This window comes from Pezoporus occidentalis, unplaced genomic scaffold, assembly GCF_034315485.1.
Source record: "Pezoporus occidentalis ecotype Australia unplaced genomic scaffold, CSIRO_AGI_Poc_V1 ctg429, whole genome shotgun sequence".
Lineage (NCBI taxonomy): Eukaryota > Metazoa > Chordata > Aves > Psittaciformes > Psittacidae > Pezoporus > Pezoporus occidentalis.
In genome coordinates this window covers 64,616-90,713 of record NW_026915757.1, presented here as the reverse complement: position 1 = coordinate 90,713, position 26,098 = coordinate 64,616, and the positions used below count along the sequence as shown (strand labels likewise).

General features: G+C 52.0%; 1 protein-coding gene across 8 annotated transcripts in view; it reads left to right on the top strand.

Annotated features, from left to right (window-relative positions):
• The first annotated feature begins 2,189 nt into the window (after positions 1-2,189).
• The window catches only part of CACNA1S (calcium voltage-gated channel subunit alpha1 S), a 41,554-nt gene continuing 17,645 nt past the window's right edge, over positions 2,190-26,098 (top strand). For 2 of the 8 annotated variants that reach the window (XM_062634499.1, XM_062634497.1), the window contains exons 1-25: positions 2,194-2,548; positions 6,753-6,858; positions 11,629-11,768; positions 12,310-12,443; positions 12,991-13,143; positions 13,390-13,595; positions 14,168-14,271; positions 15,815-15,963; positions 16,711-16,888; positions 17,466-17,626; positions 18,231-18,456; positions 18,974-19,181; positions 19,463-19,583; positions 20,060-20,174; positions 20,283-20,376; positions 21,126-21,195; positions 21,426-21,558; positions 21,832-21,961; positions 22,673-22,732; positions 23,280-23,386; positions 23,798-23,885; positions 24,124-24,231; positions 25,003-25,055; positions 25,306-25,452; positions 25,714-25,915. In XM_062634499.1, the coding sequence (XP_062490483.1) occupies positions 2,388-2,548; positions 6,753-6,858; positions 11,629-11,768; positions 12,310-12,443; positions 12,991-13,143; positions 13,390-13,595; positions 14,168-14,271; positions 15,815-15,963; positions 16,711-16,888; positions 17,466-17,626; positions 18,231-18,456; positions 18,974-19,181; positions 19,463-19,583; positions 20,060-20,174; positions 20,283-20,376; positions 21,126-21,195; positions 21,426-21,558; positions 21,832-21,961; positions 22,673-22,732; positions 23,280-23,386; positions 23,798-23,885; positions 24,124-24,231; positions 25,003-25,055; positions 25,306-25,452; positions 25,714-25,915 (3,354 nt within the window). In that variant the 5' untranslated portion in view covers positions 2,194-2,387. Of the gene's footprint in view, positions 2,549-6,752; positions 6,859-11,628; positions 11,769-12,309; positions 12,444-12,990; positions 13,144-13,389; positions 13,596-14,167; positions 14,272-15,814; positions 15,964-16,710; positions 16,889-16,916; positions 16,999-17,465; positions 17,627-18,230; positions 18,457-18,973; positions 19,182-19,462; positions 19,584-20,059; positions 20,175-20,282; positions 20,377-21,125; positions 21,196-21,425; positions 21,559-21,831; positions 21,962-22,672; positions 22,733-23,279; positions 23,387-23,797; positions 23,886-24,123; positions 24,232-25,002; positions 25,056-25,305; positions 25,453-25,713; positions 25,916-26,098 lie in introns of those variants that run through there. The other 6 variants (XM_062634502.1, XM_062634500.1, XM_062634501.1 and 3 more) reach the window with 5 other exon arrangements.

Sequence of the window (26,098 nt, the reverse complement as noted above, 5' to 3'; positions counted from 1 at the left end):
GGAAACTTTTTGGAAAAATGATGTAATATGCTCAGTGACCATATAAGGATGACCTGTATAGCAATTCGGGGACACACGTTAGGAGGAGCTATCCCCCGTGTCTCCCGGCGCCGCAATAAAGAATACCTGCTTGTCAACTTGAAACTCTGTTGGCAAGTTTGTTCCTGGAGTTTTCTCCGAATCACTATCGAGCATTCTTTATGATGCTTTTCTCGGCATCACTTCGCAAGAACTATTAAGGTGTTCCAAAGTGAACTGCTTTCATTGTAATATTAAAAATCACAGCTGATACAGAGGGTTGTACAAGGGGGTTGTACAGGGGGGTTGTACAAGGGGGTTAGAGGAATTTGTTTAAACAAAAGGACTATCTGTTGTAAATGCCTGCTAAGCAGAACAGAGACCTCCGGTCCTGTTAATAAGCAGACGCCTGAATCTACCGATAAAGGGGAGAAGCAGAGGATTTACGGCTGGGACACTGATCAAACTCTACCGATAAAGGGGAGAAGTAGAGGATTTACCGCTGGGACACGGACCAAACTCTAAGGCCACACATAAAGACTAAAAAGGTGAAAAGTGCAAGAAGAGGAAGACTCATTTACTTCATCTTGAAGACCCCTACCCAGAGGAGGAAGACTCATTTACTTCATCTTGAGACCCCTGCCCATGACCAGAGGGGGCACTGCGCAGGCGCAGAGGACCTTCTGGCTCATTATCATACGAAGCGGGGATAGGACATGAATATGTATAGGTGTATCGTGCAACCTTATGAATATATATAACTTTAGAGAATAAATGTACAGGGAAACAACACTGAGGTACGCATGACTTTGAGGAATTATCCCCGTGCGTCTCAGCGCTGAATAAAAAGCATACCTACTTTAACGAGCTGTGGAGTCAATCCGCGCATCACAGCCACAGGTCAAAAAGACCCGGCTTAGGTGAAGACCCCTCCTCTGAGCATGTAGAGTGATTAGAAGGAATGATACAGTAAATATTATATGTAGGTTACAACCAATCCTTGTACCTTTTGCGTCTCAATGTAACGAGGAAGCCGGCGTTGGTGTGCCTGATGTGTGGAACAGGCCCCGAGCGCCCAGCCTGAATAACCCCGGGATGTCTCGTGCTGCGGTTTTCCTGCACGCCGGACACGGATCCGCTTTTCGAACACGTGGACACCCCCACACACACCGCCGCCACCTCAAGAGGCACCCCAGGGCGGACCGGGCGCTCTCCAGGGCCGAATCCGCCCGGCGCCGCAGCAGGGCCCGGCGGGGCCATGAGGCGGCAAGGCGGGGACGGGAACCGGAATGGGAACGGAGCGAATTCAGGATGACCGCCCCTTCCCGCTTGCCTCGGCTGTGCTCGGCTGAGTTCGGCTCTGCTCAGCTCGGCTCGGCTGTGCTCGGCTCGGCTGGGTTCCGTTCGGCTCGGTTCGGCTGTGCTCGGCTGGGTTCCGTTCGGTTCAGTTCGGTTCGGCTCGGCTCGACTCAGCTGGGTTCGGCTATGTTCCGCTCGGCAGCTGAGGAGAGAGTCCAGGCCAGGTTCAGCCCCGCCCGGGAGCCACCGGCTGCCCCGCCCCCCCCCGCCCCGGCCACTGGCGGAGCTGCAGGTTTCCGTAGGCAGGGACGGGGCAGCCGCTGCTGTGCCAGCACCTCAGCACCCTCACAGGAAAGAGTTTACTCCTTAGAGCCAACCTGAACTTCCCCTGTTTCGGTCTGAACCCACCACCCCGTGTCCTATCGCTACAGTCCCTGATGAAGAGTCCCTCCCCAGCATCCCTGTAGCTCCTTTCAGGTACACTGCCCCCATCCCTGGCAGCGTTCAAGGCCAGGTTGGACACAGGGACTTGGAGCAAGCTGCTCTAGTGGAAGGTGTCGCTGCCCGTAGCAGGGGTTGGAGCTGGAGGAGCTTTAAGGTCCCTTCCAACACAAACCAGTCTGGGATTCTCTTATCTCACCTTCAATAATGTGCTTCAGCAAGCATTTCCTCATGCATCCCAGCTCCCCAGTTTGGGCATGGAGAGCTGGGGCAAGAGCTGGCCTGGGACTAACACACTTTGCTTTTCGGGACAGCGCGGGGTAGCCTGTTCCCACCCAGCCAGGGCAGTGGCATGCGAAGCACTCACCCGATGATCTTGGTAAAGAAGCAACAGCTGCAGGGGCCCTTCTGCTGCCTGGGGAGCTGGGACCGCACCAGCAGCCAACCAGGAGCTAAATTTAAACCCATGGGTTGTGTGTTTGTACAGCCCCCCCTGTGTCCCTGGTGCAGAGAGCTCTGTACCGGTGCTGCAGGAAGGGGGATCCAGAGGAGCTCCAGCTCCTGGGACCCAGGGAAGGGGGGCTCAGCCGTGGGGCAGGAGGGGCAGAAACAGCTAGGAAAGGAACACCATGGAGCCTGCTTCTCCCCAGGATGATGTGAAGAAGAGGCAACAGAAGGAGAAGTCCAAGAAACCGGTGCCACCAGTGGCCCCACGGCCAGCCCGCGCTCTGTTCTGCTTAACCCTGCAAAACCCGCTGCGGAAGGCGTGCATCAGCATCGTGGAGTGGAAGTATCCTTCTGCTTGTGAGGGCTTGGAAGTACTCGTGTCGGGGGGAAGCTGGGGCTGAGTAGCAGGTGAGGCCATGGGGACCTTCAGTGGGGTGCTGTGGGGAAAGGCTGAGTGCAAAAGGGGCTTGAGGGAGTGAGTGAATGTGTTTTGTGCTGGCTGGAGCTGTGCTGGGGAGAGCCTGAGGGAGGGGAGAGGGTTTAGGTGTGAGGAGGAGGTACGGTGTCCATCCCAGCATGGGGATAGGGCCATGCAGAGGAAGGGGGGCCTGGCTGGGGCAGTGGGAGCTGGGGACAGAGCTGGGGACAACCAGCTGCCCCAGGGGAGAGGTTTTGGATGGGTACTGAGATCATGGTAAGCTGTGGAAGGGCTCTTTGTGTGTGTCACTACTGATCCCAGAGCTGCTCCCTGTCCTGGGGAGGCTGGACAGCATTCCCTGAATCCTAGTGACACCACTGTCTTCTCAGCCTCCCATTTCCCAGCCCTCCTTGGCACTGCGGTCACAGGTGAGTGATACTCTTTGGAGGGACAGTATCTCTCTTGCCTCTGGTTCAATTTAGGGATGGAGTTTGGGTGGTTGCTCTTTCATTGGCATCTTTTCACTGGGGTATTATAGGAATACCAAAATGTCACCCTTCTGCCACCCAGCCAGGCACTATTTTAGGCCATTTGATACTGCTTTGTTAACCTGTATTTTATGGAAAGGAAGAGGATGGGAGACGAAGCCTTTCACTTTGGCTTCAGGAAAACATTTGGGCTCAAGGAAGAAAAATGGAATTTAGAGATGTTTTCAGCAAATCCTGTTCTTCCACCCCAACTTCTCTCGTTTCAGTTGCTGAACCTATCTGCATGTTCATGGCCAGATCATCCCAGCCCTGGCCAGGCTTTGCTCTTTTCAGGCTGGCTGTGTTGCTGGCCATGTAGTGCAGCCATGGAAGCACCAAACTCATGTCCCTACGCTGCCAGAGATGACATCCTGTTGAAAGCCTGGGGTGCCCATTTGCAGGGTCTCAGGACATGCTCACACTTGTGGTGGTGCTGTGCTGGTCATGGAGTTTGAGCCCTTGTTTCTTCACTTCAAAGGGTCTCTCTGTCCTTAGAGAAGAGGGAGCAGAGCTAAGATGGGTGAATTCTCTGTCTCTGCTTCTGTGGCTTGAGGACTGCGTTGTTCTACAGGCACATGGAAGGCTCTGTACCTTAATAATCTGTGTCTGTGCCTTAAATAGGCACTGAGTAGGGAAGAAATTTGTGCATACACCCTAGTGTCAGGGAAAGAGCTGGAAATAGGGCTTGCATCTCCCAACATGCTCAAACACATTCCTCATCCTGAGTCAACACATGCCAGAGAGAGTGCGCAGCACTGTGGGGGTCTTTGTTTCCCACACTGGTGGCCTGGAAGGAGAATATGGAAGGGAGAGGTTGAGCGTCCCACCAGGAAGGGTGCAGGTGCAGGGGATCCTGACGCTGGCAGACAAATAATCCAGGGCGTTGGGTTTCTCCAGTGCCTGCTGTATTTATACCCACATGCACCAAGCTGGCCTCATCTCATTCAGGGATTAGGGTCTGCAAGGCATGACGGGGTTGTTCCAGTTCCTGTGGTCTTCAGGCAAGCTGCCAAGGAGAGATTAGCTGTGAGCATTTCTGTGGGATACCTGGCATCTGGGGTCAGTATGGCAGGAGATATTCCTGCTCCTTGGGTTCATCTTTGCTGTGTAACTGCTGTTGGAGCACAAAGCTGAGCCACATGAGTGGGACAGGATCTTGTCCAAGCAGTTGGAGAGTGGAGAATATCACTGCACTCAGCCTGGGGTGGGTGAAAGTCAGGCTGGCTTGAAGCAGAGGGGGGTTTATGCTGAAATTTGCTCACATCTCAAGCCCCACATTTGTTAGCACAAGGAAATTGGGTGCTCTGCATGTTGGTGGGTGTTGTGTCCTCAGTAGCTAGCCCAGCAAGTTGATGGGATATGTCTAGCTTTGAGGTCTCCCTCCCAGTATGTCAGGGTGCTTTGCAGCTTGGAGGACTTCAAGGCAAATGAATGGGGAGTTTGAGGTCCCTGGAGGACCACAGAGATGCAAGGTGCTGAGGAGCTCATTTGTGCTGCAGGGCAGACATTGGCACCCTTGGATGCTGGAGAGGAAGTAGTGAGATTGCAGGGTAAGGAGATGTGGAGGATGCTGAGGCTCTGGCTCAGAGGCAGAAGTACCATCCACAGTGACACTATGTGCCTCTTTATCTGTCCCACTGCATTTCCACCTACTAACAGTGCCAGACTCACAAATAACAAGCTTATTTCAGCTCCAGTTTACAAGACAGGTTGCCCTTCAAGGAGGGTTCATCTCATCCTGTTGGAGCAGGCAGGGAAGACTCTAACCCCTGAGCTCTGCTCTGTTACCTGCAACAGCTTTTCCAGCTGACTTTAGTGTTGAAGTGTCATCAAGTTGATGGATAGAAGTGTCCAGAAAAGGCAAAATAACCTGTAACTGACTGCACTCAGCCGGTGTGGAGACAGGATGCCCTAGGTGTCCTGTGATACTGGTTTGGATAGTGGAATGGCCACCACAGCTCAAGGCAGGGCTCAGCATACTTATCTGGAAAGCTGAGCTAAGGAGTTGGTTAACCATGGTGTAAGGAAGTGTCAGCATGGCTGCAGAGACCCTCTGCTGGGGAGAATTTGGAGGGTTGTGCTGGTGGCATTAATCTACATGGTTGTGCCCTGAATGTCCCCACAGAGCATGTCCATGGGAGCTGTTCTCCTTTGGAAGGTCTGCCCAAAGTGAGATGGGGGTGTTGGAAAATCCTTGTCCTGGAACCTCCTTACCTGCTGGGTGAGATTTATCACTTTGCCTTTGGTGGCAGGTTGGTCTTTACAGGGAGGAGAGATCTCCGAACAACTGATGAGGGTATTTGCTGGCTGTGGTCACAGTGTGTGGGTGTTTTCAGGTAGAACTGGAGAGCAGAAGAGGCTGGAGGAGAATGTGCTGATTTATGTCACTGTTTATTCATTTACTCTTCAGGTTGGTCTGGCCCAATGCGCAGCTGCACCAACATTTTCATTTCCTCCATCTGCTTTTAGTGTCAGTGGCTTCCAGGGGTACTGGCAAGGCAAGAAGATCAGGATAACTGGGATGTACTGGTCAGGAAACATTACTGGCCAGGAAACTTTAAGATTGTGACCAAAATGTTTCATAGAGGTTTTGGACTCATGCTGTCACTGTGGCAGTATGAGGCCACTAAATGAGTGAAAGATACCCCTTTGCTCATAGGTGTGTGCATAGCTGCATGGTGTGGTGGCTACACACAAGCACTTCAGAGCTGCAACAGGGCCTGGATGTGACCAGCATAAGGTCAAATAGCAAGAAATGATGGTTGTCCTCTTCTGACCACTCTGCTGCACTCCCAGGGCACCACAGGTTTGGACCATGCTGAGAGAAACAGAGTGGAGCCCCTAGGCTGAGAGCCTGGCCATGGGTGAGGTGCTGGAGCTCTCTGGGGCTTCAGGAACGTGATAGCTGAAGCTTGACCATGAGGGTTTGGTGGCCCAGCAGAGCAGTGACAGCAGCAGGAGCCTGGGACTGACCAGATGCCCATTCTAGGGCCTTCAGGGGGAAATAGAAACTCACCCCATTTATTCAGAGGTGTCATAAGGCCCAAATAGCACAATTCCACCTTCTAGGGAGAGGGATGGAGCTCAGGCTGAGCACTATGGTAACTTGCAGCCCATGGCACTCCTGAGGAGAGTCACTCAACAGTCACCCTCACAGAGAACAGAGGGAGCCAGGGCCAGCACTCTGCAAAGGGTGATGCTTTGCTGAAGTGTCTACATTATGCAAGAAGGTCCTCACCCTTTAGGATGATTTGCTGAAGGATGAAGAGGGGGGCACTACCAGTTCTCCCATCCCCTTGTTGTTTCTCTGCTGTAGTCTTTTGATTGATGCCCCCTTCCCATATATCCTGTGCCAAAGCTGCCCCTCTCCGGAAGCCATGTGCTCAGTGTCCAGGCTCTGCATCTCATCAAGCTCATTGCCTCCTTCCCTTGGGGCCCAAGACATGGGCAGCAACTGAGGACGTGCAGAGGGTGAAGTTTGACTGCTCCCTCTGGAACCCAGGGGGAGGTTGTTTCCCCATAGCCAGTGAGGTTTCCCCATACATACCCAGACAGAACAGGGCTTTTTCTCCCTGTCTTCACTCCTTAATGCTTCCTCTTAGACCCTTCGAGATCATCATCCTCCTGACCATATTTGCCAACTGTGTTGCACTGGCCATCTACCTGCCGATGCCTGAGGATGACACCAACATTGCCAACTCCAGCCTGGTAAGACACAGCCCTTCCCACTGTCCTGCTGGACAGCCAAGTGCTCAGCTCTGAGGGCTCTGCAGAGCTGGTCACTGTACGGCCTAGCATCATAGAATCCCAGACTGGTTTGTGTTGGAAGGGACCTCAAAGCTCATCCAGTTCCAACCCGCTGTCACAAGCAGGGACACCTTCCACTAGAGCAGCTTGCTCCAAGACCTGTCCAACCTGGCCTTGAACACTGCCAGGGATGAGGTATCATGGGTGCAAGATAGTACTACCTGTTGTAGGGGCATTTGCTGCTGCCCCTTGGGGTGTATTAAGGCATTGTTGGTCTAGTGAGAGATGCTGCGAAATCAGAGGGAGGCAGATTGCTGGAGAAACCTCTGCAAAATGCATTTTCAGCATGCTGAAACCACCCCTAGGTTGAGCTCAAAGGCAGCAGGTTGGGATGTGAAGTACACAGGAAGGAAGAACTGATGCCAAAAAAGAACAAATTCCCTCATTTTTTTTTTTTTTATGGTGACACTTCCAAAAGGAAAAATCCTGTTTCAGAGAGGCTCAAATGGTTTGTTTCAGCAGGTCTGGAACAAAATTTTCTGACCTTTCATTTTCAAACTGTATTTTAATTTTGGTAATTCTTATTTAAGAGGGGGAAACTTCATCCTTTTTAAGCACAAAGGTTGCTCCTTTCCAATCAGTTATTCCGTTTTTTGCCAGTCACTTTGTTTTCCTTGGAACAAGATGTTTTGATGTGATCCAAATCAATCTGTTGCACTGTTTTTATTTTGCCACTCCTTTTCCCTCTTCAGATCCCCATTGTGGTTCAATCCACACTGATTTTCATTGAGAGTTTGAGATTAGTGTCTGAATCCAAGTGAATCCTCAGTGGTGGGGTGAGAGGTGTGTGCCAGTGTTGCTGGTGACTTGTGACTTAAAGAAGTACCTGGTTTTTGCCTGTTCTTTAGAGACTGCAGGGAAAGATGTTAAAGCAAAGAATCTGAGATGCAAAATACAAAGGTTTTACTTGTGATTTTCAGCTCCTTGAGCCACTTTTATCTCTTTCCCTCAACAGTCTTTTAGTGGCAGTGAAGATAGTTTTTACTTCTCATTTCCTTGGAAAAAGAAGGGGTGTCACTGTTGGCAATGTGTTGTTAGGGCTTTTAGAACTAAAAGCAAAATAGGTCCACAGAGGACCTATAATTCCCTCCCACAGAGGAGGGGAATTAAACATACCCACAGAGAGTTAATTCCTGGGGTGTTCACTCAGCCTCTGGTGTGCTGGGTTTGGTTTCTTCCCTGGCAAGGGGGCACAGCAGGGTTTGAAGGGTGCAGTTATCCCTAAAGAAGCAAAGAAAAAACAACTGGAGCAGGTTGAGCATGGAAAGCAGGAGGTGAGGACAGCAGGGATGGAGGCTTCTCACTGGGAAGGAGTTTGGGATTTGGCTGAGACCGGGATGCAAGGGCAGAGCTGCAGCATGTGGCAGTGTGGCGTGACAGGGAGGCAACCTGGCAGCAATTCGCCTTGTGGTGTTACCAGACGGGGAATGATGCTGTCCAGAAAGGACCCATTGATGGGAGACAGGCGGGTGTGAGCTGCATAATGTCATATATAACTGGAATTGCATCTTATTTATATTCATTAGATTATTTCGGCTGTGTCCAATTGGGGGATTTTTCATCCTGTTGCCATGCCAGCAGCCCTTTGGATCAGGAGCCTGGCAGCCTGAGGCTTCTGTTCTTTCATCCCTGCTCTGCATGTCACTGCCATCAAGTTCTGGTGGCTTTGCAGGAGCAATCCCAGCTTAGAACTGAACCAGAGCCCCATCATCTTGTGCTTTGGGCTCTGCATGGAGCCTGCAAATAGTGCAACAAAGGCTTGTTGGAGATGCTGCAATGCATTTTGTCTCTCCCTGTCACTTTTGTAGTTGCCTCTTTTCATTGCCCAGTTCTCTCTGGAGAGAATTGAGTTTATCTACTAAGGACCTTGAAATTGTTGAAGAGGGGAAACTGAGTCAGAGCACTTTGGCCAGGCTGGGAGGCTTTATTCAAGTCCCACTCCCTCTGTTACCTGTGAGGATACACTAGAGACATCCCAGATTGGTTTGTGTTGGAAGGAACCTTAAAGCTCCTCCAGCTCCAACCCCCTGCCACAGGCAGGGAGGCCTTCCACTAGAGCAGCTTGCTCCAAGCCCCATCTAACCTGGATATGGGGCTCATTCTGCACAGCCCTGCATGACTGTGGGCCCTGGAAGCTGACACTGCTGAGCAGGCTGGAGCTGTATCCTGTCACATTGCTCTGACATGGTGCACGCTGTTATTCCTGCTGCTCCGCGGCTCACTCAGCACCCGCAGGTCAAGTTACTCTGTGTCCCCTAACATCGTTGAAGTATATGTGTGTGTAGCAGCCTGTTGTGTTACAAAGACCTCCATCTTTTTATAGTGGCTTTTTGAAGACTGGGCTGTTCACACACCCAATCCCAGATGTACCAGGCAGCCCTGCCTCCCTTCACTGATCAGCCTCCCACCAGGGAAGAAAGATGGGGGTGATGTGGCTTCCCTGGCAGTGTTCAAGGCCAGGTTGGACACAGGGGCTTGGAGCAACCTGCTGTAGGTGTCCCTGCCTGTGGCAGAGGTTGGAACAGGATGAGCTTTAAGGTCCTTTCAAAGCAAACCACTCTGTGATTCCATGATGCTCAAATCAAGCTGGGCATATGAAGTGGGTCTGCACGATGTGCAGGACATGCAGTCCTTGACCTGGTATAAAGTCTGCCAGGACAAAATACCCCTTAATTTCTTTCTGCTGGTAGCTGGAGGTGGCAGCAAGTTTTCAGGGGGCTCCCCCATGTCTTCTGCATTTACAGCATGGGAGATACCCCACCACAACACTGGCTGCTGGTGTGGCTCTGCAGTGCCTCTGTACATGAAATGATCCTCACAATAGTTGTGTTTTCGTGTCTGGGATTGCAAGGACAGGCTTTTGGGAACAGACTAGGGGGGATCTGTCACTGATAAGTGGGGGAGAGAAGTAGTGTTGAGTTGCCTTTGCTAAAACCTTGAAAACAAAGCCCTGATAACATCGATAATCACAATACTTAGGTCTCAGCTTTTACCATTGCTGCTCTCAGATCCAGCAAGGAACTGGCACTGTTATGGGTGACAGTAATACAGGGACACTTGGCATGGCCACTGTTTTCCAATGTGGTAATAGAGCCAGCAATGCTCCTATCTGAGCCATGGTTTCATAAATGGACAGCATTTTCCATTTGGCAAGCCAGAGGGACCCTGGGAGGAAGGCTTGCTTGGAGCACTCCAGCCTTCCCCATTGGAGGCCTGCTTTCAGTTTGGTCTCAGATGTTTCTGCGTTTCTGGGTTCAGTTCCCTGGAGATCCCAAGCTGGGCTGCTCCTTGTCCTCTGTGGGGTGCGGATGGAGGAGAGGGGCCATGTAAAACCAGCAATATAAATAACCCAGTCCACCTGGCTGCTTCAGAGGGATTTAATTCCAGTCTGGAAAGGGCCGTTAGCAGCAAGGGCAGTGATTGCAGTGACAGACAGAACCAGGTGGGCACAGGCAGCTCTTGGATGGGCTCCAGGGAAGAGTGAGCTATTCCAAACTCCCAGGCCAGCATTAGCAGTTCACTGTGCCTGCCTGGCACTAGGCAGGGCCTCTTGAGCCCTTCCCTGAGAGCCCAGGGCACAAAGGAAGACACAGTGCAGCTAGATTGTTCCCTGGTGACTGTGTGGTGTCTCCAGGACAGACCCAGCAAGCCCTCATCTGGGGAGGATGAGGACAAGGCATCAGTGCTGCCTGAACAAGGAAGGCTGTGGGAGAATGAGAGGATGAGGTAGCAGAGAGGAGAACTAGAGATGTGCAGTGCCCTGGGCCAGCACCTTTGGGTGCTGGGTTGGGAATTGGTGGCTTTACGGGTGTAGTTTGTAAGAACTGGTACCCACAGCCCAGGAGCATGGTCCTGGCACTGAATGGAATCAGATCATGCTGCAGGCCAGAGTGGCATCTGGTGATGTCCTGGCTTCAGCTGTAGCAGTCAGTTTTTTCCTTCTTGGTAGCTGGTGCAGTGCTGTGGTTTTGACTTTAGCATGAAAATGACACTGCTAACACCAATGGTTTTAGTTGTTGCTCAGTAATGTTTACTCCAATCAAGGACTTTCATTCTCATGCTCTGCCTGGGAGGAGGGGCACAAGAAGCCGGGAGGAAGCAGAGACAGGACACCTGAACCAAACTAGCCAAAGGGGTATTTCCCACAGCACGTCATGCCCACTATAGAAACTTGGAGTTACCTGGAAGGCCCAGATCACTGCTCGGGGCGGGCTGGGTATCGTTCGGTGGGTGGTGAGCGATTGTATTGGGCATCCCTTGTGTTTATTGTTTTCTTTTCCCGTTTTAGTTTCATGTTCTCTCCCCTTGTTGTTTCCCTTGTTATTATTGGTGGCAGCAGCAGTGGTTTGTGTTATACCTTAGTTAGTGGTCACTCTTATCTCAGCCCATTGCAGTTACATTCTTTCAATTCTCCTCCCCATCCCTCCAGGAGCAGGGTGGGAAAGGAGGGGAGTGAGCAAGCGGCTGCGTGGTTCTGAGTTTCTGGCTGGGCTCAGACCATGACAGGTGGCCAGGGTATTGCTGCCATGCTGGGGTGGGATCACAGATTGGTGGCAGCAGGGGCTGTTCCAGAGGCAAGGTGGGAGGCAGACATGCTTGGTGGTGATACCAAGGGAGGTGACAGTCTGCTCTAATGGAGCATCCTCTCCCTCTTCCCTTTCCAATCCCTAGGAGAAGATCGAATATGCCTTCCTGATCTTCTTTGCCATTGAGGCCATGCTCAAGATAATTGCCTATGGGTTTCTTTTCCATACGGATGCGTACCTCCGGAATGGCTGGAATGTGCTCGACTTTTCCATCGTGTCTCTAGGGTAATGCAAGGAGAGGAAGCTACTGGTACTCAGCTTGTGTCTGGCCTGGTCCATAGCCGGTCAGCTACATTGATTTTTCTAGTGACTGCAAGTGGGTTTGGGAGCAACTTGTAGGCTCAGTTCATGGTCTTCTCCCATGGGCCCCCTTTTCATGGCCTGACATCCCCTGGGATCCTTGTCTAACTTCCTCTATGACTCCTTCACACCTCTTGGGTCTTCTTGCCCTGGAGAATGAGAGGAGCATGGGGTCCTCCAGGCTGTAGCACACAGGGAGAGGGCATGAGGGGATGGGAGGGTCCCCATGTGCTCAGCAGTGAGGGTGGAACCCAATGAAGGGGTGCCCAGCCACAGTAGTTGAACTTAGCCAAGAGTTCCCACCTAAGCACAGCTGACAGAATCATGTCCCTCACTTTCTTGCCTTCAGAGCTCTGAACCCTCAGCACAGATGTCCTGGTTTCCATCCTCATGCTCTTCTCTTTCTTGTTCTGTTTCCTTCTGCTTCTCCCCCTTCCTTCCCTGCTTTGTGCCCTGGCTCTTTCAGGCTTATCACCATGACCCTGGAGAAGCTCAACGCAAAGGAGGGAGGGTCTTCAGGGGGAAAAGGCGGCTTTGATGTGAAGGCCCTGCGAGCATTTCGTGTGCTGAGACCCCTGCGCCTGGTGTCTGGAGTGCCAAGTGGGTGCTGGGTGCCCTACCAGCATGAATGGATTGAACCCCTGTGCCTGGCCAGGGTTGGGGGCTGAGGGGCACATCTCTTGTTGCTGCTGGATGAAGCCACAGGTTCATGCTTATCCTCAGGTTTTCAAGACTGGGGATCTGCAGGTCGGCACACATATAGCTCCCTCCATGGCTCAGTGTCATCACCTTTGGGTGGCCAGTATGAAAGGGGCCAGGACATCACTCCAGTTTCTCAGGGCAGGAATCTCCTTCTCTCATAACTCACGTGGACACAGCCAGGATGAGACTGATGGGGGGGGGGGGGGGCAGAGGGAGGGGCATGAAGCAGCCTCCAGCCCTGCCTGGACTCTGGCTCTGCTGGGGTCTGCATTGTGGGCAGAGAAAGGATTTCTTGCTTTAGAGATTTCAGTCCCAACCCACGTGTGCCCCTCTTCCCTTGGTGCGGGGCATTTCAGAAGCTGCTTGGCAGAGGGGCTGGTGGGGATATAAACACCCAAAGCTGTTTAGGAAGCAGTCGAGCTCCTCTCTCTTCTCCTTGGTGCAGGTCTTCAGGTCGTCCTGAACTCCATCATCAAGGCTATGGTGCCCCTGCTCCACATTGCCCTGCTGGTCCTCTTCATGATCATCATTTATGCCATTGTTGGGCAAGAGCTCTTCAAGGGAAGGATGCACAAGACCTGCTACTACCTAAGGACAGGTAGGTCTGTGGCAGGATTCAGTATGGCAGAGATGTCTTTGTGTGGCTGCTGTGGGGACCACAAGGGTTCTGTGGGTAGCGGAAAGTCTGGTCTGGCCTGGGAGTGTGGCAGTACTGATGTTTGGTATAGCACACAGCTTGGTGATGGTATGTGGTGTGAGGAGGTGGTGAAAGGGGACCCAGGAGGTGCTGGGACCTGCTCTACTTGACCTGACCTGCAGCTTACACCATGACTTTTCCCCTCAGATGTGATTGCCACAGTGGGATCAGAGAAGCCAGCCCCATGCACCAGCTCTGGCCATGGGCGCCACTGCACCATCAATGGCACTGAGTGCCGAAGCGGGTGGCCAGGGCCCAACAATGGCATCACACACTTCGACAACTTTGGCTTTGCCATGCTGACTGTCTATCAGTGCATCACCATGGAGGGCTGGACAGAAGTCCTCTACTGGGTAAGCTCCAGCAGCTTGGAGTTCATGCTCAGCTCAGCAGAGGTTTTGCCTCAGAATGGGGAATTCCCTCCAGGATACAGGACCCCAGAGCAGGGCTAGGTCTCTGCCAGTGAAAGATCCTGTCCCCACCAAGCATCATTCCATAATGTGCCAAGCAATGTCTCCTCATCTCTGCAGGCACTGCCCAAGCTGTCTTTGCTCTCCAGATGGACGGCAGCAATGCTTCAGCTCTCACCTCTGTGAAGAGGTACAGGCCAGGCACAGCAGTAGCTGGCTGGTGGATGCTCTTCCAGCAAAACCCCATGCTTTACAGTCCTTGGGAAATTGTCTTGCTGAGGCTTAGGCATAGGGCTGATGTTTAAATCTGCTCCCAAAATGCTTGGGTCTGGCTTTACCTCTGCTAAAACCAAATGCAGAGTCCTAAGAAGCCAATGCTCAGGTTTATCTGCTGTCATCCCCAGCACTCCCTTCAAAGGGGACAAAGCTCATAGAGGCTATTGAGGGAGGCTCTATAGTGAGACAGACAGCAACCAGTGTGCTCAGAATGCTTCACCTGCCTCTCTCCTTGCCAGGTAAATGATGCTATTGGGAATGAATGGCCCTGGATCTACTTTGTCAGCCTTATCTTGCTTGGCTCCTTCTTTGTTCTCAACCTAGTGCTGGGGGTGCTCAGTGGGTAAGTGCCACCCTGTCCATTCTCTGTGCCAGTATGATCAGAGTGTGGCCACTGGCTAGTTTTAACTATGCAAGAAGGAAGTCCAGAAAAATTTCTGTTCCTTTTCCACTTACATTCCCCTCCTTCTCCTTCTTTTTTCTTTTTTTTTTTGCATGCTTAGAAAGCCTGAGCTGTGGGTTGAGACCCTCAGTATCACTGGTACCTACAGCGCTGCCATCCTGTTGTGCAGGAAACACCTTTGATATGAATGCAGGGGATTATTGTTAGTGTAATTAATGCTTCCACAGTCTCATCCAAATACAATAATGATCTACCATGTGTCTGGTTACAATGATCCTAAGACTTCTATGCCAAATGACTCAATTAGGGCTAATTCCCACAGTACAGTTAAAGCTGCTCTGCACAAAGTATCGCTGGTGCACTACTCAACCTACTAAGCACTGACGTGGTGAGGTGCCAGCATACTGATTGTGTTACTGGGAAGTGGTGTTATCCTGGGGAGTGAGAGGAGCTTTTCTTCTCAGTTCTGTGTAAGCTCAGGGTCATTTTTATATTTTTCAATCCTGTTTGTGCAAGTGGATCACACTCATCGTCTCTAATACCCTAATTACATGGATTTGTTAGTCCTTTTCTATGGCAAGAACCGTGCAACTGCACAAGATTAAATCAAATTGGGTATTAATATGACTAAAGCAAAGCTCAAAACCACAAGACAGACCACAAGCACCTGCCCCTTGCATGAGGTTGGCTGTTTCAGCAGGATGAGATGGATCACAGTCATCTGATCCTGGAGTAAGTTGTAGGCACAGCAAAGTACCTGATTTTTTATTTTTTTTTTAAATATAGCTAAATTATGCTTGCGATCAAGAAAATCCACAGAAAGTCCTGAAGCTTTGTATGTCTGATTATTGTTACTGGGTCTGAAGCCTATTGCTAATACATGGCAACACCAAACTGGCTGGGTAGCAGCTCTGTAGTCCTGCCAGATACCAGCATTGAAAATAAATTGATTTAAGGAAGAATGAGAAGAGTAGCACACACACCACCACCACCACCCCGCCCCACCCCAGCATTGGCAGACTTGTCTTTTCCATGTTACAATGAAAAAAGTGTCCTGTTTACTTGCCATGTGATGAGCTCACCTTCCCCACCTGGAGAGCTTGGACCAGCTTTCTGTCCCCCAGTGGGTGAGACCCCACTTGCTGTAATTCTTAGCAGGGCTGGAGAACTCCCCCAGCCTCCAATGTCTAGCATTAGTTGGCCTGTCCAACCACAGCATCCTGCAGCAAGGAGCTCCCAAAGATCAGCCAGTGGTGGGGAAGAAACCCTGCCTGCCATCAGGCATCAGGTGGTGATCCCCCGTGATCCTGAATCATGGAACAGGGTCGAGGAAGGTGAAAGTCACTGGAGCAATCTACTGGTAGCACTGGGCTGTGAGATACTCCAGGCTTTTCTCTTTCTCCAAGGCCTGGCACAGGGCTGTGGTATGGAACCTCCACACCACCCCTCTCCTGGTCTCACTCTGCTGCTTGCCTTGTCCCAGCGAGTTCACCAAAGAGCGGGAGAAGGCCAAGTCACGCGGCACGTTTCAGAAACTGCGGGAGAAGCAGCAGTTGGAGGAGGATCTGAAGGGCTACATGGACTGGATCACCCACGCTGAGGTCATGGACAGTGACCGGGCCAGGGGAGAAGGTACCAGCTCTTCTTGGTCATTGAGACCAAGTGCAGGTTGGGTTCCTAACACTGGCCATCCTAGCGAGGCAGGGTAGAGATGTCTGGAGAGCTTACAAAGACTCATTTTGCTTGAAACCCTGTGACAAAAATACTTTGACTTCTGCAGAACAGTTTCCTTCCTCTCTTTTTTTCTTTTTCTTTCCTGCATCATTTTATTGACCCTAACTAACAACAGCTTGGCCCTCATCTCCACCCTACCCACTGTATTTAATATTTGCAGACTTCTAGCAAGACCTAGGTATCCTTTGACAAAATGCACTTGGAAGAGCCATGAGAAGCCATGAGCAGCATGTGCACTTTTGAGTGCAGGGCAGAGAGCTGGGTTACTACTTCCAACACTAACAGATACAGGAATTTCTTGGTGTTGTTTAACGCTTTTAATGGATTAGAAGTGGCTTAGGAAAGAAGGTGAATACACAGGCATCAAGTCAAAGGCTCCACAAGGTCTGGAGTGCTCTGCCACTCTGCCTGGTGAAATAACATTTGATGCCTCAAGCTGAGCAATACATGTGTGCAAAGAGACTCTGGAAACAGTGGGGAAAGATAAAATGCTGTTACAAACTTCCTGTTGTTCAGCATTTGCTCAGATCACAGCTGATCCCAGTTTTCTCTGTGCTGGGAGTATCTCACACTAAAGGAGCCTTTACACACACAGCTGTCTTGTTAGGATGCTTCTCTGGGTTGCTGCTGCTTCTCTTGTTGCAGGGCAGATGTTCCTGGTGCCTCCTACTTGGTTGCACCTGATACTCAGAACTTTCTGCCCAAGCTCTTGCTGCTGTCTCCCTGGGACAGCATTTCTTCATTTCACTTCTGATGGGGAAGCTCATCCTGGTGTGCTCCTGGGAGAGGTTCCCTCCCACATGTTCTTCCCAGCGGCTCCAAGGTAAGCCTGGATGTCATTTCTTCCTTAGGTATGATGCCATTGGATGAAGGAGGGTCAGAGACAGAGAGCTTGTATGAAATTGAGGGCATGAACAAGTGGATTCTCTACTTGTAAGTATGAACTTGCTGAACCATCTGCTGCTCTGCGTGTGGGCTTGCACAGTTTCCCACTTGCTGTCCTGGCTGGGCCAGGCTTTCTTGTCAGCCACTGGCTTCTGGAGGAGACCAGGGGCTGTGTGCTCAGGAGGAAATGCAAAACATGGAATTTTGCTCAGGTACTGGCAAAAAGCCACTTTTCAAGGTGAACAGTCTCTTCACTTTGGTACCAGGCTCCAAGCATCTTCTTGTGGCCCATGCAGCATGTCTTGTGTTTGAGTAGCTGGGCCTGAAGCAGACAACGTGAGGTGACTGTAGGCCAAAAAGGAGTCAGGAGGTGTTTGTGTGAATGAACTACAGTGCCTGGGTGAAGGAACCAAGTGCCAGGGGCAGGGTTATGTTCTTCAGCCCCTTTAGGGAAGCCCTGGAGGAGCGAGCAGGACTTGGTGCAGGCCCTGCTGACCCTTTGGCTTTCCCTGCAGCCGTCAGTGGAGGCGTTGGAACCGAATGTTTCGTAGGAAGTGCAGAGAGGTGGTGAAGTCCAAGTTCTTCTACTGGCTTGTCATCTTGCTGGTGGCCCTGAACACCTTCTCCATTGCCTCCGAGCACCACTTACAGCCAGAATGGCTGACGCAAGTGCAAGGTGAGCAAAAAGCCTGAGGAAGGAGGAGGGCCTGGGACACCCTCCTGAGACACATGTGAACTCTTACTGTGTATGCACAGGGCCTGTTAGATGTACACAGACACAGCGTGTACACAAGCGTGTGTACACCATCCCCACTGCACTGTCACACTTCTTGTTACACATGCACAGCATATTCCTAGGGACATGGATTTGCATGGTGAACACACATAGGATTTACATGCATATTACATGCAAACACACATTGCATGCACTCACACCACACATGATTATGCATACAGTCACACTACCTGCACCCAAACACATGAAAATACACATAGACACATGAGTCCAGCTGTGCACACATGTACACAGCTCAGCCATGCACATACACACATGTGCACTGCCCAATACACATGCATACACTGCATGGACTCACATGCACTGCACTCTGACACGTACAAGCACACAGTGGCTCATTACCCTCCTCCTCATCTCTCTTTCCTGTGTGCTCCCCGAGAAACGTCCCCTATGGAGTTGAGCAGCACTGCCTTCCTTCCCTCCCTGCTGTGCCTTTCTGGGGTGAGGAGGGCCATGCTCTGATGGCCTGTCTCTCCTGCCCCAGACAATGCCAACCGGGTGCTGCTAGCCCTCTTTGTGGCCGAGATGTTGCTGAAGATGTATGCGCTGGGCCTGCGCCAGTACTTCATGTCGCTCTTCAACCGCTTTGACTGCTTCGTGGTGTGTGCAGGGATCCTGGAGACCATCCTGGTGGAGCTCGGTGCCTTGTCACCCCTGGGCATCTCTGTGCTGCGCTGCATCCGGCTCCTCCGTATCTTCAAGATCACCAGGTTGGGCAGAGAGCTCTGTGGGTGCTGGTGGTTCATGGTTCCCAGGCATCACTGATCTTGACGCTGGGGAGGGCTGCAGCATGAGCAGTGCTGGTGGTTTCTGGATGGAGGAACAAGTCCAAGCTGGGGATTTCTGTCTCCAGGACAGGACTTGCTGGAAGTCCCCTGGGATCCCTCTCTTGCTCTGGGTTCTGGGCTGTTGTAAATGGGAATGCTGTAGGTCAGAACTCCAGGCTTCTCTTTCTGGCACCAACCTGCTGTGTGTTCGTCCCTCTTCCCCCATTGCTTGTTGTGCCCTGTGCAGGCATCCTGCCTGTCACACCACATCTGGAGCTTCATTTCCACCTCTTGGGACCTGGCTGAAGCAGTCTTAGTGCCCAGCTTTTGAGTGGTGCTGGTTCAGAGCCACCCTTGCTGGGCTGCCAGCCTATGCCCCTGGGACAAACAGTCCCTGCACCTACCTGGTCCTGCCCACAGTCTTACCAGCTCCTTCACCTCCTGCCTCTCCTCTCCCCAGGTACTGGACATCCCTGAGCAATCTGGTTGCCTCCCTGCTCAACTCGGTCCGCTCTATTGCCTCTTTGCTTCTCCTCCTCTTCCTCTTCATCATCGTCTTCGCACTGCTGGGTATGCAGCTCTTCGGGGGCAAGTTTGACTTTGAGGACATGCAAGTGCGGCGCAGCACATTCGACAACTTCCCCCAGGCCCTCATCAGTGTCTTCCAGGTAGGGGGCTGTGGGAAGTGTAGAGGGAGACTGGAGGACATCTCTCCTGGGCCATGGGTCTCCTGGCAAGAGCTGGGGCTCAGAGAGATATGGTCTTCTGGAAGGTTATGTGGCTTTGGAGTGGGGAAATGTGGGGTCATGAGCAGGTATAGGGCTGAGCAGAGAGGTGGGATTTGGTTTGGCTGTGGATCTGTAGTGGCTGTGAGGGTTTGGTGCTGGAGCCATAAGGGCAGCATCAAGCTGTGGGGGCTCTTGAGTCCCTTTTTCTGCTCTGCTCCCAGATCCTGACTGGGGAGGACTGGAATTCAATCATGTACGATGGAATCATGGCCTATGGCGGCCCATCCTTTCCTGGCATGCTGGTCTGCATCTACTTCATCATCCTCTTTGTCTGCGGGAACTGTATCCTCTGCCTGCCAGGGCCCAGGCTCCCTGCTCCCAGCCCCACAGATCAGCTACACAGGACTGTAAAGGGGGGAAGAGGGGACTTCCTTAAGGTTTTCAGTGCTTGCCTTAAGTTTTTCAGTTCTGAACAGCACAGGGACAAACCACAGGCTTCAGGGCTTGCATTGGTGGTGGCTGGAGTTCTCTGGAGTTGCATTGGTTCTCTGGAGTCTGGAGAAAAGGATCCCATGGGGCAGGTTTGGATGAGCATCAGGCATAGATTCAGCCATCAGCCAATGCAGTAACAAGACTTTGCTAACACAGAGAGAGGGCAGCCAGCCCAGAGCTCAGCACTCACAAGGATAGGTGCAGGGCTAGGGATCACCAGCCAGGGTTTTCTTAAGTGCTCAGTGCCAGGAAGGCTCCTCAGAGCACACCTCTGGCCTCACCCTCCAAACAGGAGCCAAGTTCATGTCCTTAGTGCTGTCCCCCAGATATCCTCCTCAATGTCTTCTTGGCCATCGCAGTTGATAACCTGGCTGAGGCTGAGAGCCTGACCTTAGCCCAGAAGGCTAAAGCAGAGGAACGCAAGCGGCGGAAGATGTCCAGGTGAGTGCTGCAATCCCTGTCCAGGTGCTTTGGTGTGAGGAGACAGAATAGCACTGCCCATGCCCTTGCCCAGCGTTCAGTTCCTACTCTCCCCTCCTCTCCACTCAGACATTACCCAGAGAAGTCTGAAGATGAGAAGCAGATACTGGCAAAGAAGCTTGAGCAGAAAGCAAAGGGAGAAGAGATTCCCACAACAGCCAAGGTCAGTGCTGGTGGGTCTGAGGCTTGGGGAACTCCTGGTCCTTGGGGACCAGGCTCCTCTCACCAGCCAGGAGTGACAAAGGCTTGGAGCCAGCCTGGATCTGGACTCCTCTGGGCCAGAACTTCTCCTCACCTTAGCATCCTCTGGTGATGGGGTTGCTCTAGGCCCAGGCAGGACATGTTGCCTGGTGAAATAGGCCCATTGCCGGGTGTCCTTTTCCTCTGATTCATTTCCTTGGCCACATCCAGTGGATGGGCTGGTACAGATCAGTGTGGAGGGGAGCAGAGCATGCCAGCAGCCTCCCAGGCCTCCTTTATGTACACACCAGCATTCCCTGTCTGCAAACTCCTCTGTTCAGCTGTGATGAGATGCCTCTTGATAAGCATCTGGGCAGCAGCTACTTCCCTATTCACTTTCCAGAGACTCCCCATGAGAACTCACTCAGGAGTTAGCCCCATGTCTTATTCCACCCATAGTATAGGTGCATGGCCCCAGGCTCTTGCCCAGCACATATTTCCCTGTCCCATCCTCTTAGTATTGCTTTTTGCTCAGATTGCAGCATCCCTGAGGTGTCTTCCCTCACCCTGCTCCATCCTGGGCCAGGACTCCATGTGCTTGGTGCTGTATGGGCACCAAGAGACATTGCTTGCCCACATCACTTCCAAGTTGACAGAGTCTGGGCAGCAGGCCACATTTGGCAACAGTACTGGCACACACAGCTGTGTGTCCTCCTCTCTCTTTTATTTCAGTTAAAAGTGGACGAATTTGCATCCAGTGTCAATGAGATCAAAGACCCCTACCCTTCTGCTGACTTCCCAGGTGAGACTTGTCCCTGGAAGGGCAGCAGGAAAGCTGGCGTGGCACTGCAGAGGGATGCTGCCAGTACACTGGCTGTGTGAGGAGCAAAGGATGTGGTGACCTTTTGCCAGCCTTGGGGTACTGAGGTCCTTCTGGCACAGATGCCAGATTAGGATCAGAGGATTGTCCATAAGGTCACATTCCCTTTGTGAGTGGTTCTTTCCTTTTCCCTCCTTGTGGCCACCATGCAGGTGATGATGAGGAAGATGAGCCTGAAATTCCCCTGAGCCCTCGGCCACGTCCCCTTGCAGAGCTACAGCTGAAAGAGAAGGCTGTGCCCATGCCTGAAGCCAGCTCCTTCTTCATCTTCAGCCCAACCAACAAGTAAGCACTAAGTCTTCTCCCTGAACTATGGAACCAAACCTGGGTACCTCTGGCACTGACCCTTCCCAATGGCATCCTACTTATGCATAACAGCGAGGCCTGAAGTGAGCCAGCTCACTGGGAAGTTCTCTCTGGAAGGGCTGGGAAGGATATCCCTTCATGCTTAGGTCCTTCCTAAGGGCTTAGCCATAACCCTCTTCCCAGGCTTCCATGGCCCTATCTGCTATCTGTCTGACCCATTGCAGCATCTCATGCCATTCCTGTCCCTGGCAGGTTTCGGATGCTGTGCCACAGGACTGTCAATGCTACCTGGTTCACCAACTTCATCCTGCTCTTCATTCTCCTCAGCAGCATCTCCCTGGCAGCTGAGGATCCCATCCGGGCTGAGTCCTTCCGTAATCAGGTGCCCATGTAGCTGTGGAGGGTTGGGATGGGTAGGAAAAAGACCTCACGGAGACCCTGGCTCCCCATTAAGCAGAGACCTGCTTGCCAGATGTCATGTCTAGGCAGGTAGCTGTGATTTCATCCCTGCCTCTGGGAGAGCAATACACTATGGGAGATGTTAGCTGTGTTCTCCATTCTTGGAGAGTTTTTACTGCTCTGTATCTCAGTTTACTTCTAGGTGAAGAGATCCACCTGACAGGGTGTGGGAGATTACCTTGTTTGAAGGCTGTGGTAGCTTATTTAGGATAGGGACATCCTGTAAGATGGCAAACTGGTGTGTGCAGCACCCTGAAATGCTGCTGGCATGGAGCAGTGGTAACCACAAGTCTATCCACATGAAGCACAAATGGGTCCGCACCCATGCAGTGTATGACAAGGGATGGGATGTCTCAATTGAGAACTTCTAGGGATCAGATGCTTTCAGGTGAATCAGGTCAAGCCTCACTTATTGGAAACTGAGAGCTGCAAGATGGATCATGCAGTTGAGAGTATCAGCGAAGCTGAGGGAAGTTAAGGAGTCCTCTTGGCACTGGGTTTGCAGACTGTCACCTAGATGGGCTCCCCAGTCCACAGAGTAAGGGCCAAACCCCCAGTGCCAGGATGTTTGAACACACTGGGGCACTTCCCATGTCATGCACATCTCATTCAGTTTTGGTGCTTCTGTCTACAGATCCTTGGATACTTTGACATCGGTTTCACCTCTGTCTTCACAGTTGAAATTGTCTTGAAGGTGAGTCCCTCTGCCCTGTGCATGATTCAGTGCATGGGTCTAGACTGTTCTGGCCATGGGCACTTGTGCTCTTTGGGTGCAAGCTCAAGGTCCCAGCGAGGAGAAGCTGCCAGCTGATGCTCACAACCCAGAGTTTATGCAGTCTAGGTGGTGTATGACCTGCCCCGGCAACTGTAGTCCCCTCCAGGGAGGTCACCTGTGCAATAGGGACAGCAGGGCCATGGTACCATCAGGTTTGTTCTGACATGCTCCATTGAGAAAGAAATGGAAATACATGGAGTAAAAGAGTTATTCAAGCAACTGCTGCATGTTACTCCCACTCCAAGTCTCTTTTCTCTTTAATCTGCTGAATGACTGGGAAGTGTTTTGTCTCCAGTACAGAGGATTTCAGCTGAAGTCAGCTTCCTGCCTGCCTGCAGAGGTCTGAGCAGGATAAGGTCCCCAGGCTCTGGGAGAAGCCCCTTGTACCTTGTCTGCCCCAGGACTGTGGAGGGACCATGCCCTTGACCCCTGCCTGGCTTCTCTCCTAACTCCTTCTGCTCCCCAGATGACAGCTTATGGTGCTTTCCTGCACAAAGGCTCCTTCTGCAGAAATTCCTTCAATATCCTGGACTTGCTCGTGGTTGCTGTATCCCTCATCTCCATGGGAATTGAGTAAGCACTTCCACGCTTGGCAGGGTGGGTACTGATGTGTTCAGCCTGGCAGGGCAGATGGGGTGCTGCTCTGTCCTCTGTGCTGGATGGAGAAGGAGCGGCCAGCCCAAGGGCTGAGCGTTAGCTCATGTGTTAACGTCCATAAAGCCAGGGGGACAGGGCATGAACAAAAGGGAGGCAGGAAGGCCAACTCCTGGAGTGTCAAAGGGTAGGAATTCAGTTTGGAGCTGATTTCTCCAGCTGCCAGTATCCCTTGGCCTTATGTGGGGTGATGACATAGTGACATATCCTTTGCCATCCCTTGTCCCTCACCCTTGCTCCCAGCCTGGCCTCTGTGGCTGCTTTGTGGGACTGTGCCAGCCTGGCCTGGGCAGGGGAATTGCCCCATCTCACCTCTGCTTTCTTCCTTAGGTCCAGTACCATCTCAGTGGTGAAGATCCTCCGGGTGCTGAGGGTTCTGAGGCCTCTGCGAGCCATTAACAGGGCAAAGGGGCTGAAGGTAAGAGGGAGACTGGGGGTCCTCAGCCCATGGGGGTCCTCCTGGGAGGTTATGTGGCAGGCATCATGCCCTGTGAGGCCAAAAACCCAATTCCCACTCCCTTGCCTGTGGGACGAGGTGTGCCCCATCCCTGTTTTGGCAGGCTTCCACTCCTCCTGAGACCCATCCCTGCAGTGAGAGGGAGTGGGACATGCAGCAAGGGCTTGCCTCACATGTGCATTGTCCTTGACCTCTGCAGCACGTGGTCCAGTGTGTGTTTGTGGCCATCAAGACTATTGGGAACATTGTGGTCGTCACGACACTGCTGCAGTTCATGTTTGCGTGCATTGGGGTCCAGCTCTTCAAGGTGAGAGGTGTCTCAGATGGGCAGGAGAGGTGTTCTGCTCGGACACATCCTCTTCTAGTTATAGTTCTTGGGGTGGTGTCTCCCAGTGTTGAGATCAGCACAGGCCATACTCTGCTCTGCACGAGACTGTCCTGCAGAAGAGCCTGCAGTGGAGGGCAGGAAACTCCCAGGATACTGTCAGGTCCTGACAGTACATATAGAGGGGCTAGGTAATGCCTGTTTTCCCTTTCTAAGGTGGCAAGTGCTTCTGACTTCCTCTGTGCTTTGGATACAAAGTGTTTCCCTTTACACAGTACCGCTCCTTTGCTCTGGGCCTTGGCTGCTCCAGGACAGAAAACTGGCCTTGGCTGAACTCAGCTTTGTTCTCATAATTGGGCTGAAACTCCCAGCCACCTTGGGGAGAGCTTTCAGGACACCCTGCAGACTGAGCAGGGCTGTCAGCATACCTTAACTTTCAGTCAATTCTGTGGTTACTGCTTTCTTCCCTATTTTCCAAATAGTTTGCTCCCAGATAGGATGAGCTAGATGGGTCTCAGCTCAAGGCCCTAGAAGATTTGTTCCCATCATTAAGCAATGTTTAATCTTAGCCTGGGATTGACTCCAGGCTCCTGAAACACCCTGTGAATGGCGTTTGTTGGTGTGCAGAGCAGGGAAGCCAGTGGTAGTGCAAGGCCGAGGCCAGAGCCAGCATGAAGCCAGGGTGGGAACTGACAGGGTGGGCTTCTGAATCACAACAAAATCACTTCCTCTTCTGACCTCTGTTAAATGCAGGGCAAGTTCTATAGATGCACAGATCCATCCAAGCTGACAGAGAAGGAGTGCAGGTAAGAGCTCTCTTGCAGCTCAGCTTCAGGATGGGGAGCAGAGAGCTGGTGGGGGCCATTCTTCATAGGGATGTTGCATCCAAAGAGTGGAGCCAAAGTCTCATGCTGTTCTCCTACCCCTTGGGGTAGATCTGAAACAAGCACAGGGCTGTCCTCCCCTCCCAGGGATCAGAGAACCCTGGTCCAGCACTGCAGTGGGTGGGCTGAAAGGGAGCCCTGCCTGGTGACCACCACATCCCTTCTGCTGCAGGGGTTACTTCATCAACTACGTGGATGGGGACCCCACGCAGATCGAGCTGCAGCAGCGTGTCTGGTTGCACAACAACTTCCACTTCAACAACGTATTCTCAGCCATGATGTCCCTTTTCACTGTCTCCACCTTCGAGGGCTGGCCAGAGTGAGTCTGAGGCCTCCTAAGGGGTTGGTCTGTGGTGGGAGCACATCACTGCTGCAGGCATTTGCCATGATAAAGAAAGAGCTGCCCAGGCTGAGAAGCAGGGCTAGCCATGTTGGCAGTGGCTGTGGAGCTCACGAGGTCATCCCAGCAGCACTGTGCCGCTGATCTGAGATGTCCCTAGAACTCTTCATAACCTTCGAGAGGAGAAATGGTCTTTCCAACCTAATTAGGGTCTCTGTTTCCTCGCTTTGCCTCCTGTAGGCTGCTATACATGGCCATTGACACTAATGCTGAGGATACAGGCCCTATCTACAACTACCGGGTGGAGATCGCAATGTTCTTCATCATCTATATCATCCTCATTGCCTTCTTCATGATGAATATTTTTGTGGGCTTTGTCATTGTCACCTTCCAGGAGCAAGGGGAGAATGAATACAAGAACTGTGAGCTGGACAAGAATCAGGTAATGGGACTGCTGGGACAGGGAAAGTTGGGCCATCTGAATCAGGCTGGGAAAGAGGAGCTTAACCTGGCCCAGGTCTGGTCACTGCTGGGACAGGGTCAGCTGGACCCATGCCTGGCACAACACAAACCTTCTAAGGGAAGGGCAGATTGGACCGGAACCAGGGAGTGGGCCTTCTGGTGC